The sequence below is a fragment of the Monomorium pharaonis genome, chromosome 3, assembly GCF_013373865.1.
Source record: "Monomorium pharaonis isolate MP-MQ-018 chromosome 3, ASM1337386v2, whole genome shotgun sequence".
Taxonomy (NCBI): Eukaryota; Metazoa; Arthropoda; class Insecta; order Hymenoptera; family Formicidae; genus Monomorium; species Monomorium pharaonis.
In genome coordinates, this window is record NC_050469.1 from 7,556,278 (window position 1) to 7,569,759 (window position 13,482).

Sequence of the window (13,482 nt, forward strand, 5' to 3'; positions counted from 1 at the left end):
CGTATTAATAGTACTATACCTTTCAATATACACATACGCACTTCAAAATGATAAACATTTTATACTGGGCCTAAATAAAAAAAATTGATTAAAACATCTAAAGTCTAAGATACATTTGAAACAAGAATTTATTTATGTTTCTTTTACACTTTTTCTTTTACATTTTTGAATATATTTTAATTGTATGGCAGACCAAACTCGTCTCCAGCCAAATGCGCTTCCATCTCTCCGCCGCTTTGATAGAGTGAATAACAGTAAATAAAAAAGGATAAACGATCTAGCGACAAGAAATAGGCGTTTTAACGTTTATTAAACGTATGTTTTATGTGTGCTATTAGATTTTTTACTTTTTAAAAATAAATTACAATGATAACCGTCTATACAAATTTACTAACTCCGGCGATGACAGCCGCTTACGAAATAATACAGCAAGAAAATCAATTAGCGTCGCGGAAAAGCGGTGACAACATTTCGATAGATTCGGTTATCGATTTCATGTTTTTTCTTAGGAGTGAATCCTTTTTTATTTACCTTCTACCTTATTCTATCGAGATGGCGGAGAAGTGGAAGAGCGTTGGGCTCGCTAGCCGAGTTTGAGCAGGCCTATTGTATAGTAATGAGATAAACAGAAACTGATCAACTGGTCAATGGATGTGACATCTTTGATTATACAATAATATGAATATTTTAAAAGATAAAATAAGTATGATAGTAACATATAAAAAATTGTCGGAGCCTTCTTTAATTAATGACAAAAGTCCGAGCTATATTTTAAAAGTTTATATCTATTTCCTTTATGACCTCGACTAAGATTAATCTACAGATCTAATACTTGAATAAATATTCGTATAGAAAAGAAAAAAAAGAGAACATTGCTGAACTTTGCCGCACACTTGGTTTAAATAGTTATATCAAAATAATAATGCTTCTTATGAGAAAAGTGAGATAACAATTTTTAGAAAAAATAATCGTACAATTTTCTTAGAACGTTTAACGATTATGAAAGAAAATATATTTCTAGTCTGTTTAAGGTATGCCTCGTTATAAGAGGTTTCGCATATAAGGATAGAATAAAATATGTTACGGATAGAGTAGTTTGAGATATTCTAGTTGTCACTAGGGGGAATAGCGTGACGCTTATTACTAACTTGTCTATCCGGCTTATGTTCGCGTTTTCGGGATCCTGATGTAGAACTTGAAGTCGAAGATGCTGTGGCTCTCGAAGACGCTGCTACGGGTTCTGGAGACTTGTAACTACAAACACATAAATCAACATATTTTTGCGTAATACAATAAAATCAGGAAGAGTAATTCGAAGATTGAAGCACATGAACATTCTAACTGTATGCTATATTATTATATTCTATCTATATGATATAATATTGCAATAATAATATAAATATTATTATTGAAAAATTATATATTTAGAAGCAAAAAAGAACAAGGAAAAAGAATGCAAGATAAGCGAGTCATGCTCTTATTTTGCAATAGTATGAAATTGCTGTGGCTTGTCTTTGGCAAAATTTTATTTCTCAAAAATAAAAAGAATGTGTATGCCGTATAAGATTATATTAACCCTGCTATTCTTTAAATCTATATCAAATTTATATTAGTATATCATTTTAGAGTGAATATAATAAAAAAGTTCTAAATAAAAATTTATAATAAAATATATAATTATATAAACGATTTTCACAGAAGAGATCTTACATAATAAAAGTCGCATACGGCAGAGAAAAAGTTTTTTAAATAAAATATTACTATAAGAAAATATAAAATATATTTTAGATTAAATAAATATGAACAGCAGGATTAAAAATATATTTATAACACAAACGATTATAATATGTGTCACAATCATTTACCAAAACTAAAAAATATTTCATTAATGATAATAAATTATATCATATTAGATTATAACTGACATGTAAAAGTCTGATACAACCTTAATATACAGCTATTATGCTACATTTAATGTATTGATATACATGTATTGATATTAACTAGGATCGATTTTATAGATATTGTTCTATTAAATTGGAATCCTTCTGTAATTAAAAAAAATTAAGTATATGACATTGACATGACAAGTAAAAGTACATGGCATTTCTATTCTACAGAATTACATCAATTAAAATTATCCACATTTCAACTGTACAATATACACCTCTATATCTAATATCGAGATAAAATTTTGAAATATTACTAATCGAAAAATATGTGTAACATAAGTACTTGTAATTACACAAAATAGTATTAAAAATGGAATTAAAATAAATAAAAAGAAATAATAGGATAAAGCGCAACGTACTTACGTTGCATAAGCGTCACTGGTGTATACTATGCTTTTAACTTATTAATTTTTGCGGCTGTACCTGCAATACACACACAAGATGGTATATTCTATATTAATCTTAACAGACTCGCTGTTTATGAATCACGAGTTCCATACAGTACATTATAATTGAAATAACTACAGCATTGATAAATAATATTATATATAAGGTAATTTAAAAACTTTACGGCCTAATAATAAAAGCATATAGTTTAAGACTTTAAATTATTTTTATTTTATAACTTCTCTCTCAACTTCAATGCTCTTTATTCAGTGATATTCCGGTACTTTTATGCATTACAAAAATCCATTTCTTGAAATTTTTCAAAATAGCTGTTTACTGTAGCTATCAGTTCACCATCTGATAAAAATTGCCGACAAGAAACTTTTTCAATTTTAAAAACAGATGGAAAGCTGAAGGGGCTAAATTTGGAGAATATGCAAGATGGGAAAGCAAATCGCACTTCAATTCAGCGTTTTACCAATAATAGACACAATACTTGTATAAAGACACACATTGTCCTGATGAAAAATGATCTTTTCTTTTGACAAGCCTAGTCTTTTTTCGCGAGTTGCTTACTTCAATCGAGCTAAAAGATTGGCATAATACTCTTGGTAGTTGTTTGACCTTTTGAAAGGTAATCAATCAGCGATATTCCTTTAATATTATAGATTTTATCTTTTTAATGGCAAAAAATTGCCTCAATCCATTTGACTGTTGAATGCTTTTTCATATCTAATTCTTTAGTTAGTTTAGCTTAGAATATACTCGTTCAACTGAAATGTTTATATACTTAACATACTTTGTTGACAATTTCTTTCGTCGTTGCAAGACGTTCACAAACTTATAAGCTTACGATCATCATGTTTAAATTCGGTCACTCCTTTCTTTACTGTTGTATAGGATGCACTATCATCCAATACATTTTTTGTATCCTTAAAATTTTCTATTGGTGTTAAGTCTTTTAATTTAAAAAAAAAAAACTTAATCACGGCACGTATTCAATATTATCTATTTCACTACAGACATCAATGTAGCTTCATTTAAACTAACTTTTACAACAAACTTAACAGAACAAGTTCAATCTTCAAGGTAATATATAAGATATATGTCACTTTATCACACGCCATAAATATTTAAAATATAACTATCATTTATATGTTAGGCCGCGAAGTTTCCAAATTACCCTCCTAATATTGAAACCGTCAAAAAATTAAAACGCGCCATAAACTAATTTCGAAAGAAATAATGACATTAGACAAATAATTTTGCAATTTTGCATCTCATTAAAAATTATGTATTCTCAGATAATGATAAAAAATAATGGCGATTAAAAAGATTTAAAGTGTCTTTTGTGATATATAAATTACATTAACAGAAAACTTGCAAAAGATATATCTTATTAATACGATAGCGAAATATAATTATTAGAGAAGCACTATCACCTGAATTTACTGATCTATGCCTAATCTATAAGCACTGTAATAATCTAAGCACGGCAATGCATTTTTCTTTCTTGTAAAATATATGTACGGATATATGAAAAATTTGATATATGCTGTGATAAAGTTAAATTATGAGATGAAATTACCTTATCAATATTTATTATATGTATTTATAATAAACAACAATAATCTTAATTTATTTCTTTCAAGCACATTTTTTAATAAGTTATAAGTTTTAATATATAATGCAGAGAGCTAATGCAAGAAGTTTAACAGAAACTATAAACTTACCTTGAAGAGGGAGGTGTACTTTTTACTTTCAAAGGATTTAAAGACCTTATAGCACGTTTAGCAGAAGAAGGTACCCTGAATCTTGTACTTCTATTAGAATGTCGACTACAAAAGCACAGGACAAGACCAATATAAATAAAAAGAAACAAGAAAAATATTGCAAGAGAAGAGCAAATAATAAAATGTAATGAATGAAATAACAAAAGTGAAAGACTATACACTATATAAAAAAAGAATCATTAATTTACAATTATTTAGTAATTATTTTAGTAATCATTTGATAAATTTTTTACTTGCTAATAATGAAAGAATTACACACACACACGCGCGCGCGCGCGCACACACATACTAAATTTAATACTAACTTAAATATCATTCTTTTTTATTTTTATGTTTTAATTTCTACAAATTTTAAGTGTCTTATTATATAAAATATAATAAAAAATGTGTATATACATACAAAAATCAAAGTTATAAAAATACAATATGTAAACATACATGCATTCTTATAATATATATTGATAAGCAGCATGCGTATATTAATTTTATTTTAAAGTAGCATACAGGAAGAAAAAATTAGAATATATGTATATTATTATACATATATAAAAAGCATGCAGTCACACATCACACATGATGAAATCCTGTATTTCCATCTATTATTTTCTGGCATGTCTATTTCCAGTTTTTATATCTGCTGTGCACATATAAAATTTGTCAATGCTTTTTATAAACTATTATAAAAATTAATAATTGAATCTTTTAAACAAAATTATTATCATAAAATTTAATATTAAATAACATGGAAGATATTTACTAAGATATTTCATAGCATTTAAATTAATTTAACTTTATAAATATATAAAAATATAATTTAATTTATACTGATACCACACTTTTGGTACATATCAATCTTTTTCCTATAGTTAATAAATATGCATATGTATATAAAAAGTAAAATATTAAATAGGTAAAAGTGTAAATGTAAATAAAATGAAGATTATGATATTGTGAAAAATATAATCAAAATGTATCAATTTGTAATCTTATAATTTACTAATGCTCTAAGATATGAATTTGTGTGTGTGTGTGTAAAATCCATGCATGTATAATGAAAATGTACCATGCAATTTTCTAATTTACCAATGTAATAAAATATTCATTTTTGTATATTCCTACCTTGAAAATTTTACTTATTGAATGATACATATTTTAACCATTCTGTTTTAAGATACTGACCTTGCTGGTAGATCTGTGGTAGATGGTAAAGCTAATTGTCTTGGTTCTGGAGTAAACCTCACATTACTGACGCCAGTAGCTCCCTCAATTGCAGGACGAGTACGACGAGTACGTGTTTCCCATTCGCGATTAAAGCTTTCTGCTTCTTCTATAATAAAAATAAGAACAAATGATTTGTATTAGAGCACAGGAATAAGAAATTTTTTTCTACATCAATAATTAAATTTTTAATGTTATATGAAAATTACCTTCCTCAAGATTAATAAATTCTTGCCGTTCTTCCTCGCCATGCATATTTCGCTCTCTTTCGAGGATATGTGCCCTTTCACCAATATGATGACCAATAGCCATTTTCCTGGTACCGGTACGAGAATCGCTTACTGTCTTTTTAGTTTCTTTTATGCCACCAGGTGCCATTCTTGTAGACATAGTCTCCTGATAAACTTGTGGTCGACCATCGGGACCACTGGACATGGTCATTACCGATTGGCTCATGAAGGAATGACAATTTCCATTATTCGCCATGGTATTCTATACATTAAATATCATTTGTAAATATGTATTCACAAAATATATATATGCACATAAACACACACACACACACACACACACACACACACACACACACACACACACACACACACACACACACACACACACACACACACACACACATACACACATAATATAGTGTTTGAAAAAACCATTCAGCATTTACATGGTGGTATATACTAAGTAAAAAAATAGTAAATATAGGTTGAAAACTCGGTTGTTTCTGAGATATAAACAATTTTGTATATCAATATCATGACTTATTGGCTTCTATGTCAAAAAAGTAATTCTATGTAGAAAAGATTATTATTAACATATGATTTATTACTTTCAATTATACTTACAAAATCAAATCTGCCAAAAGGAGGATTAAACAGAGAAACTGGCATGTCATTAAGATGTCCTCTACCAAAATGAGGCATAAGAGCATTTGGTCTCATCATATCAAATGGATCGTTGAACATGGAGTTCATCATGCTGTTCATCTGCCTCATAGTATGCATGGACGACCTATCAATCATAAATAACAAATCCAAAATTCATATATAGCCTCATTTTCAATTTTTCGAATTTACTTAATAATTTGCATTTTTAAATACATGTTGAAAACAAAATAAAAGAAAAAACAAATGATATAAAATTGATTAATTGCTATAGCAACTTGTTTTAATTTTTTAATTAATACTAATTAATTTACATATTTACAAAGTTAAAAAATAATTATTGATATGTTAATTTAATACATCAAATTTACACATTGTTAATATTTAATTTTTTAATTAATTATTTAATTAAAATTACATTAAAAAAATAAATATAACCATAATATAATCAATAATAATTTTAAATAATTAGAATTTTCTTTTTGTTCTCTATAGTGCAAAATATTTCTAACAAGTCATAATTAAATCTCGTGTTTACAACAAAAAATCTATTCCTTTTAGTTAAACTTGCATAAAGCAATTTTTCTCTTCAATGTGAAAAAAGAGGAAAATTGAATCGTGTAAGAAGTAGCTGAAAAGAACAGGCATAAGAAATTAGCTCAATGGTTTTATATGAAATATTACATAAAATAAAAAAAATGGTATACATAAAACTTTTTTATTATTATTAATTTTATATATATCTACACATATATACACACAAAATAGATATACATATGTATATCTATTAATCTATACATCTATTATATCTATTATATTATATAGGCCTGGTCTACAATAGCTGGAGTAAGCATGAAGTAAGAAGTAAGACTAGGCGTAAAAGGATTAATTCAGTGTAAGAAAGCTGGCATTAGAGCTTAAGCGAAATAAATTATTTTCATTTCATCTTACTCCTACTCCTACTTTTCATAATGCTCAATCACAGCGCAGAAGGAAATTACCTTATTCTTATGCTTGGTCTACAATGTCAGCAAGAGTAATCGAGTAGGAGTAATAAGTAAGAAATATGAAATGAGATTTGCCCATTTCGTTTATTCCCAGTTTTTAATTGGTTAATTGTTACTCTTACTCCTTACTCCATTACTCCTGCTGACATTGTAGACTGAGCATTACTTCTTACTCCAGCTATTGTAGACCAGGCCTCATATCTATTAAGTACTATATATATATTAAGAACCATATTTAAAGAAATTTATTCTTTTAATGCAGATAAAAAATTTTAATTTCAACGCAAAATAGTTATAGATGTCAACGATGCATCTGACAGATCCATTACGCGAGCCATGGCTCTCCAAGTAGTGCCGCGACCCCCGGAGTGACATGTATACCTGTCCGTGCGGAACAGCGCGGAGCCACACGGTGGACTATCAACTCACCCAAAGATATTGAAGATATCGTCATCGGCACCCGTGAACGAGCTGAACAACGACATTTTGCGGGATGTCTGACGGGATGTTCGAGGATGTTTCGGAAAATTCACTCGCGCGATCAATAGAAAGTGGGAAGTGGGATTTTCTCGACTGCACGCGTCACGCACGAGAACGGCCGAGTATCCCGAACAAGCCAAGCGAATGAGTGAGCGCCTATCCTGCTCTCGTGGAACTTTCCAGAACTGATCCTCGTAATATGATGACGGCGGGTGTCAGGCGGGATGCTGCGAATGTAGTAGTGCGTGATATTGCGTATATCGCGCGTGTAATAAATGGATGCAGCATAATATATACGTGCGCAAATACTAATAATCGAGAATCTCACGTGGATTCTCTCTGTATGAGCGCGATGTTAAACGTGATTGGCGTCCGATGACAACGCAACCAATCGTGGAATAGGCTTCCTAGGAACATGTGTGACAGCTCTCCTGTTCCCACCAATAGAATCCTTCTATTGGAAATTGGACGTGTGTAAATGGCTTCACAAAAGCAAGGTAGCGTAGTAGGAAAATAAAATCGGATACGATTAATCGCCACGTTATCGGAACTTTGAGAGATTTGTTCGAATTTAGCATAATTGACAATTAAAGCTTTCTAATAAATTGGCCCTAACTTGTCGAACAATATAGTCATATAGAGGCAGTTGCCAATATCTTCAGCGACACGATTATTTTATATAGAATAATTTTAATCTTGATTTATATAACTTGCGTTTTTTTAAATAAAAATTAGTTATAAATTAGAAAAGATAAAGAGTAAGTTAGAGCATCAAGATTAAAGTTAATCCACATTAGTAGAAAATATGCATAATTATAGAGTTTGGTCGAAGTCATCCATAGATACGCCGCGCGGAGGAGAACTAATCGGCAAAATGGCGGATCCTTTAGAAAAATTGGTTGCCGTCGCACGGCAAAAGAATTTTGTCAAACAGAATATCCTTCGCGCGAAACATTCCTATCCGACAGAGCTCAAACAGCGGTCCGTTGATACTCGACACGGCGACACGTATGATTTAAAGAGAAGCGGATTACTTCCGATTTACGTTCACAAGAAAGTACGAGTATCACGTGGAAGAAAATTATACTCCTGTTGCTTGTTTTGAGCCTTCCGTGCTTATTATTTTTCACCATCTTAGACGATTATTTTTTATTTTTTCCTTTCAATATTGTTTTTAAAAAAAATCGCGTCAGCTTGTATTTTTATATAATTTTATTTACGTAATATTTAATATTGTTATTATATAATTTTTACGTAATTACTTTTATATAAATATTCAATAATAATTTATATAAGTAAATTCAAAAACAATTATTTATTTTAGAACAAGTAATTTAATTATTATTACACATCAATTGTAATCGACAATTATTCTTTAGAATTATGGAAAAGTACCGAGATTTATCACGGTTTGCGCAAAAGCCGACGTGACGGTAGAAACAGACACGGCTGAACGACTTGATGGAAATAAAGTATCAGAAATATCAGCATATCGATACATCGATAAGGAGGAGCGCAAGATGCTGCTAGATGTAGGTATCCAATTACACATCCAATTATCTTTGCAATGCTCTCACTTAACGTTACTATCGGAAACAGGGCATGAAGCAAAAGTGGGAGGAAGCAATGAGACAATTCCGGAGGTTGCCGTTTCTCGCGAATACGCTACCGAAGGCGCAGAAGAAGGCGAGGATGGAGCGCGAGCTGCAACAGCTCGAAAAAGACATAGCACTTATCGAGCAGCATCCGCAAATATACGTTTACGATGACACAATGCCGAAGCGTTATAACGCCCATCTGTGCTAGTAATATATTGCTACTTTGAAGAACACTTCTCTCAAATTTTTTTATTTGATTTTTCAACACTTTTATGTAAATTACATAGAATTTTTTAGGATACTTAATTGTATAATTTTAGAACTTAAACAAGTTTTTTATACGAATTAAAGCACTTCTCATATATGTTGGAAGTTATCTTTTCTAAAATTCTTCGTACATATAAAGTCTGAAATAAGATTTTTAAGATCTCATTATTATAATAGTTATATATAGTCTCTAATGAAATTTTACAAAATCCAATTTTACATAAAAATTTAAAAAAAGGTTTAAAATATCTTGAAAATTATAAGATACAACAAATTTTAAAATATTTTAGAATTTACATATATGAATAATTCTAAAAAGTATATAGATTTTTTTGATATTTCTAAAGTGTTTCAATTTGTATAAAAATTAAAAAAAATGTTCACCAGAGTATTTGAATTTCTGGAATTATTATAAACTATATGTGAAATAAAAATACGGTAAATAATTAAAGTACAATAAATAAAATCGCTTTTTTGTGCATAGATTAAAATTCTCAAATTTTATTGTATCTTTTCTGATTTTTATTGATAATATATATTTTCCAATTAATTGATAGAATTTTTTTTCGAAATTATTTTACGATATATTAAGAGGAAATACATATGTATATTTCTGTTTATATAGTAACCAATTTTAGTTTTAAAGACACAATGTAATTGTAATATAAAAAGGAGAGATAAGTTATCTGAATTTAAATAATTGAAAATTTGAAACGGATAAATTTATACCCACCGAAGTAATTTATATTCATATAAAATATATTTCTTTGTATAAATACTATATTAGATGTGTGAATTCAGTGCTTTTATAGATTTACCTATTTAAAATACTGATTTTTTAATGTAAATATTTTTCTACCTTAAAAATGTGTTTTAACAAAATTAATTTAATAACAAAAATATTTAATTGTTTACAAAACCCCACGTGATTTACATTCCCAGTTGTATAAACGAATAAAATTTTATAAGTGCTTATATAATAAACATAAAAAATACCAATGTGTTTCTGATATCTCGAAAACAGTTTAATTAAAATCGTATGCAGCCCAGTTTCGATTTCGTTTATCCCTCGCTTTGCACCACTTTCAGCAATTGGTGGCATTAATCGCCATCCCTGTCTGCCTGCCAATGACAGGCTGCCATGGGCAAGACGTCAACGTAGAAACGCGACTTCGCAGCCGACAACGGTGGTCGAAACTGGGCCAATCGCAACGGCCGTTCGCAACGGACGATAACGTACTAGCAAGGGAAAAACGCGCAGCAAAACGTCGATACGATGTCGCAGCCCCCCTTTACGGCGACTGTGTTCCAGCTCCGTTGAGCTTGCTGCCTCGCTGGAAAATATTGTTGTTCCCGAGGACGTTTTGCGACTGCACTCACGAAGCTAGTTCAAAATGGTAATAACCGAATGCACGTGTCGCGTGCGGACGCGCGAGCACGGCACGATTCTCTCCGTGCTCCACGCTCACGCGTCGGCCTGCGACCATCCCGCGAAAATAATGTCTCGGAGCAATTTATATTTTTGAGATATACCCTTTTCGCACGAGGCGATGTCGAACCTAAAGAATCGTTTGTCTTGCAGGGTAACGAAAGTTCGCTGCCTATGGAACTCTGTTCGAACTGTAAGTAAGACGAGAGAATTCCTTTACTTTTACTACAAGCGATCTCGAAGTAACCTGATCTGTTTTCATTAGAGAGTAATAAAAATAAGATGGGCAACACTATGTTAGAGATACGTTGCGTTGCATCGCGTTGCATCCTCAGCGCGAAAATACATTGGATACATATTAATTCGTGATATTGTGAATTTTCATAGTATTATCGCAATTAGAGATTTTTTTGAAATTGCACTGATGTGATACCTCGTGATACATAAATGTTTATTCTCCAGTCGACGTAGATGAAATCAGAAGATTGGGAAAGAGATTTCGGAAGCTAGACTTGGATAACAGTGGAGCACTCAGTATCGATGAGTTTATGTCCCTGCCCGAGCTGCAACAGAACCCATTGGTGCAGCGTGTCATCGACATATTCGATGCAGATGGCAATGGGGAGGTAGATTTCAAGGAGTTTATTCACGGAGTGTCTCAGTTCAGCGTTAAGGTAGCCTTCCCTCTTCCACATACAAAAATTATCATTTTTGTATACATTTATCATTTTTGTATACAAATAATTATATGTAACTTACAGGGAGACAAGGAGAGTAAATTACGATTTGCATTTAGAATTTACGATATGGATAACGATGGTTATATAAGCAACGGGGAGCTTTACCAAGTACTAAAAATGATGGTAGGCAATAACTTGAAGGATACGCAATTGCAGCAAATTGTCGATAAAACAATACTGTTTGCCGACAAGGACGAGGATGGCAGGATTAGCTTTGAAGAATTTTGTTCTGTAAGTAATGTATTTACGTCTCTCTTTCTCTTTTGTAATGGTGCATTATATGCTCTTTTTGTCTGTTTCAGGTTGTTGGCAATACAGATATTCATAAGAAAATGGTAGTTGACGTTTAAGTGACCAAAGTTTGTGAAAAACTCTTAATTTATAAAATGTGGTATGTTATTAATTGAAATCTATAAAATTAATAATCTATTAACAACAGATTTATGGGATAGTTCTAACAGAGATCCGTTTAGAGTGAAACTCACACAATTATTGTTCTTAAGCCTTTGATCATTACAAGTCTATCCAAATGGAAAACTTTCACGATATGCCAGACTAGTAACAGCATGGCACGCGAACGTTTAGATCAATGTGATACCGTCATTTTGGTGTCGTTAAAGATATTACGGAATGAATCAAATTATAACTTGTGTGTTCCATTAAAAATAAAGATCGTTAACGATCTTAATTAACAACCTTTAACTGAGAGTTATCTTAAGTTTAATACTGCATAGTTTCCAAGATTTTCTTTGAAGATCTTTGTGGGAAAAGTTAAAGTCTTCTCAAGCGCCTGTCGAAAAAAAACTTCAAACATAAATGCACTTCGTTCCTTTTACTAATTCTCGGTGGCAAAGCACGAAAGTAAAATCAAATCTCGCATTATCGATACGACCACCATGCCATAAGAAACCTATCATATTTCCGTCGTTGTTCGAAAAGTAATTGTTAACATTTATCTTTAATGACATTTAATATCGTTAAAGGTATCGTTCGGTAGAGAGCCTCGGCGAGTTCTTAAGGACATTTAGACTAATATCTTAATATATTAATATTCAAATGTATTAATATATTGACATTTTAGAAAAGTTGTCGACATTTAGATAAGCCAACTATTAAGATGTATTATGTTTATAATAAATAATCACGAATTGTGCATTCGGAGGATACAGCGAGATAGATTTTGCGGACATATACAGAATATTAATTATTAAGCTAAGAGAGTCTCTACTTGGGTTTTCCTTTGCGTGTATAAACTGTGTATCGCGACATTGGTTGTCAATTTACAATTTTCGAATGTACGATTTTATTTATTTATTTAGATATTTATTTATTACAAAATGATTAGTCAGAAACATAATTTATCATCTTGATATACATTAAGATATTTATAATGCAAATAAGTTTACTTTATCATTGTTAATTATTTCTATGTATACTTACATGTTACATGGTCTTATCATGTCTAATTAAAGTTTAAAATTGTGAAATATATTAAGATTAATCTACTATAAATATTATACATGTTTTATTTTCGACGAATACAGAGTACATTCTCAATGATTTACAATTTAAATTTTAGTTTGCATTTAAACTTAAATGCCTTTATTACACAATAATCTGCAATCTATGTACATGCTGTATAGTTTGTATGTGTAAAGGTCGCAACTGACTGTTTGCGACTTCTGTAGACGAGGCTTTAAAGCTCGCGACAGTCA

The 13,482-nt window shown here is 30.6% G+C and overlaps 3 protein-coding genes across 5 annotated transcripts; 2 read left to right on the forward strand and 1 right to left on the reverse strand.

The window, feature by feature from the left end:
- Nucleotides 1-112: 112 nt before the first annotated feature.
- On the reverse strand, nucleotides 113-7,921 carry LOC105835310 (myeloid leukemia factor). Of its 3 annotated transcripts, XM_036284865.1 has the most exons (7): nucleotides 7,683-7,920; nucleotides 6,208-6,373; nucleotides 5,560-5,842; nucleotides 5,312-5,459; nucleotides 4,073-4,177; nucleotides 2,316-2,375; nucleotides 1,178-1,254 (listed from the first exon to the last, which is right to left on the reverse strand). In XM_036284865.1, the coding sequence occupies exons 1-6, from the start codon at nucleotides 7,736-7,738 to the stop codon at nucleotides 2,357-2,359; spliced, it is 777 nt and encodes a 258-aa protein (XP_036140758.1). In that variant the 5' UTR covers nucleotides 7,739-7,920; the 3' UTR covers nucleotides 1,178-1,254; nucleotides 2,316-2,356. The 3 variants fall into 3 exon arrangements, with proteins under 3 accessions (XP_012533901.1, XP_012533902.1, XP_036140758.1); XM_012678447.3 differs by lacking the exon at nucleotides 2,316-2,375 and having other exon boundaries at nucleotides 113-1,254; nucleotides 7,683-7,921; XM_012678448.3 differs by lacking the exons at nucleotides 2,316-2,375; nucleotides 4,073-4,177 and having other exon boundaries at nucleotides 113-1,254; nucleotides 7,683-7,915.
- A 324-nt stretch (nucleotides 7,922-8,245) lies between these two features.
- On the forward strand, nucleotides 8,246-10,817 carry LOC105835311 (enkurin). Its single transcript, XM_012678451.3, has 4 exons — nucleotides 8,246-8,790; nucleotides 9,113-9,265; nucleotides 9,333-9,538; nucleotides 10,688-10,817. Exons 1-4 carry the CDS (start codon nucleotides 8,539-8,541, stop codon nucleotides 10,701-10,703), a joined length of 627 nt encoding a protein of 208 aa, XP_012533905.3. The 5' UTR covers nucleotides 8,246-8,538; the 3' UTR covers nucleotides 10,704-10,817.
- Nucleotides 10,818-10,856: 39 nt separating this feature from the next.
- LOC105835317 (calcineurin subunit B type 2) lies at nucleotides 10,857-13,279 on the forward strand. Its single transcript, XM_012678459.3, has 5 exons — nucleotides 10,857-10,995; nucleotides 11,181-11,220; nucleotides 11,490-11,701; nucleotides 11,789-11,998; nucleotides 12,070-13,279. The coding sequence occupies exons 1-5, from the start codon at nucleotides 10,993-10,995 to the stop codon at nucleotides 12,115-12,117; spliced, it is 513 nt and encodes a 170-aa protein (XP_012533913.1). The 5' UTR covers nucleotides 10,857-10,992; the 3' UTR covers nucleotides 12,118-13,279.
- The last annotated feature ends 203 nt before the right edge of the window (nucleotides 13,280-13,482 follow it).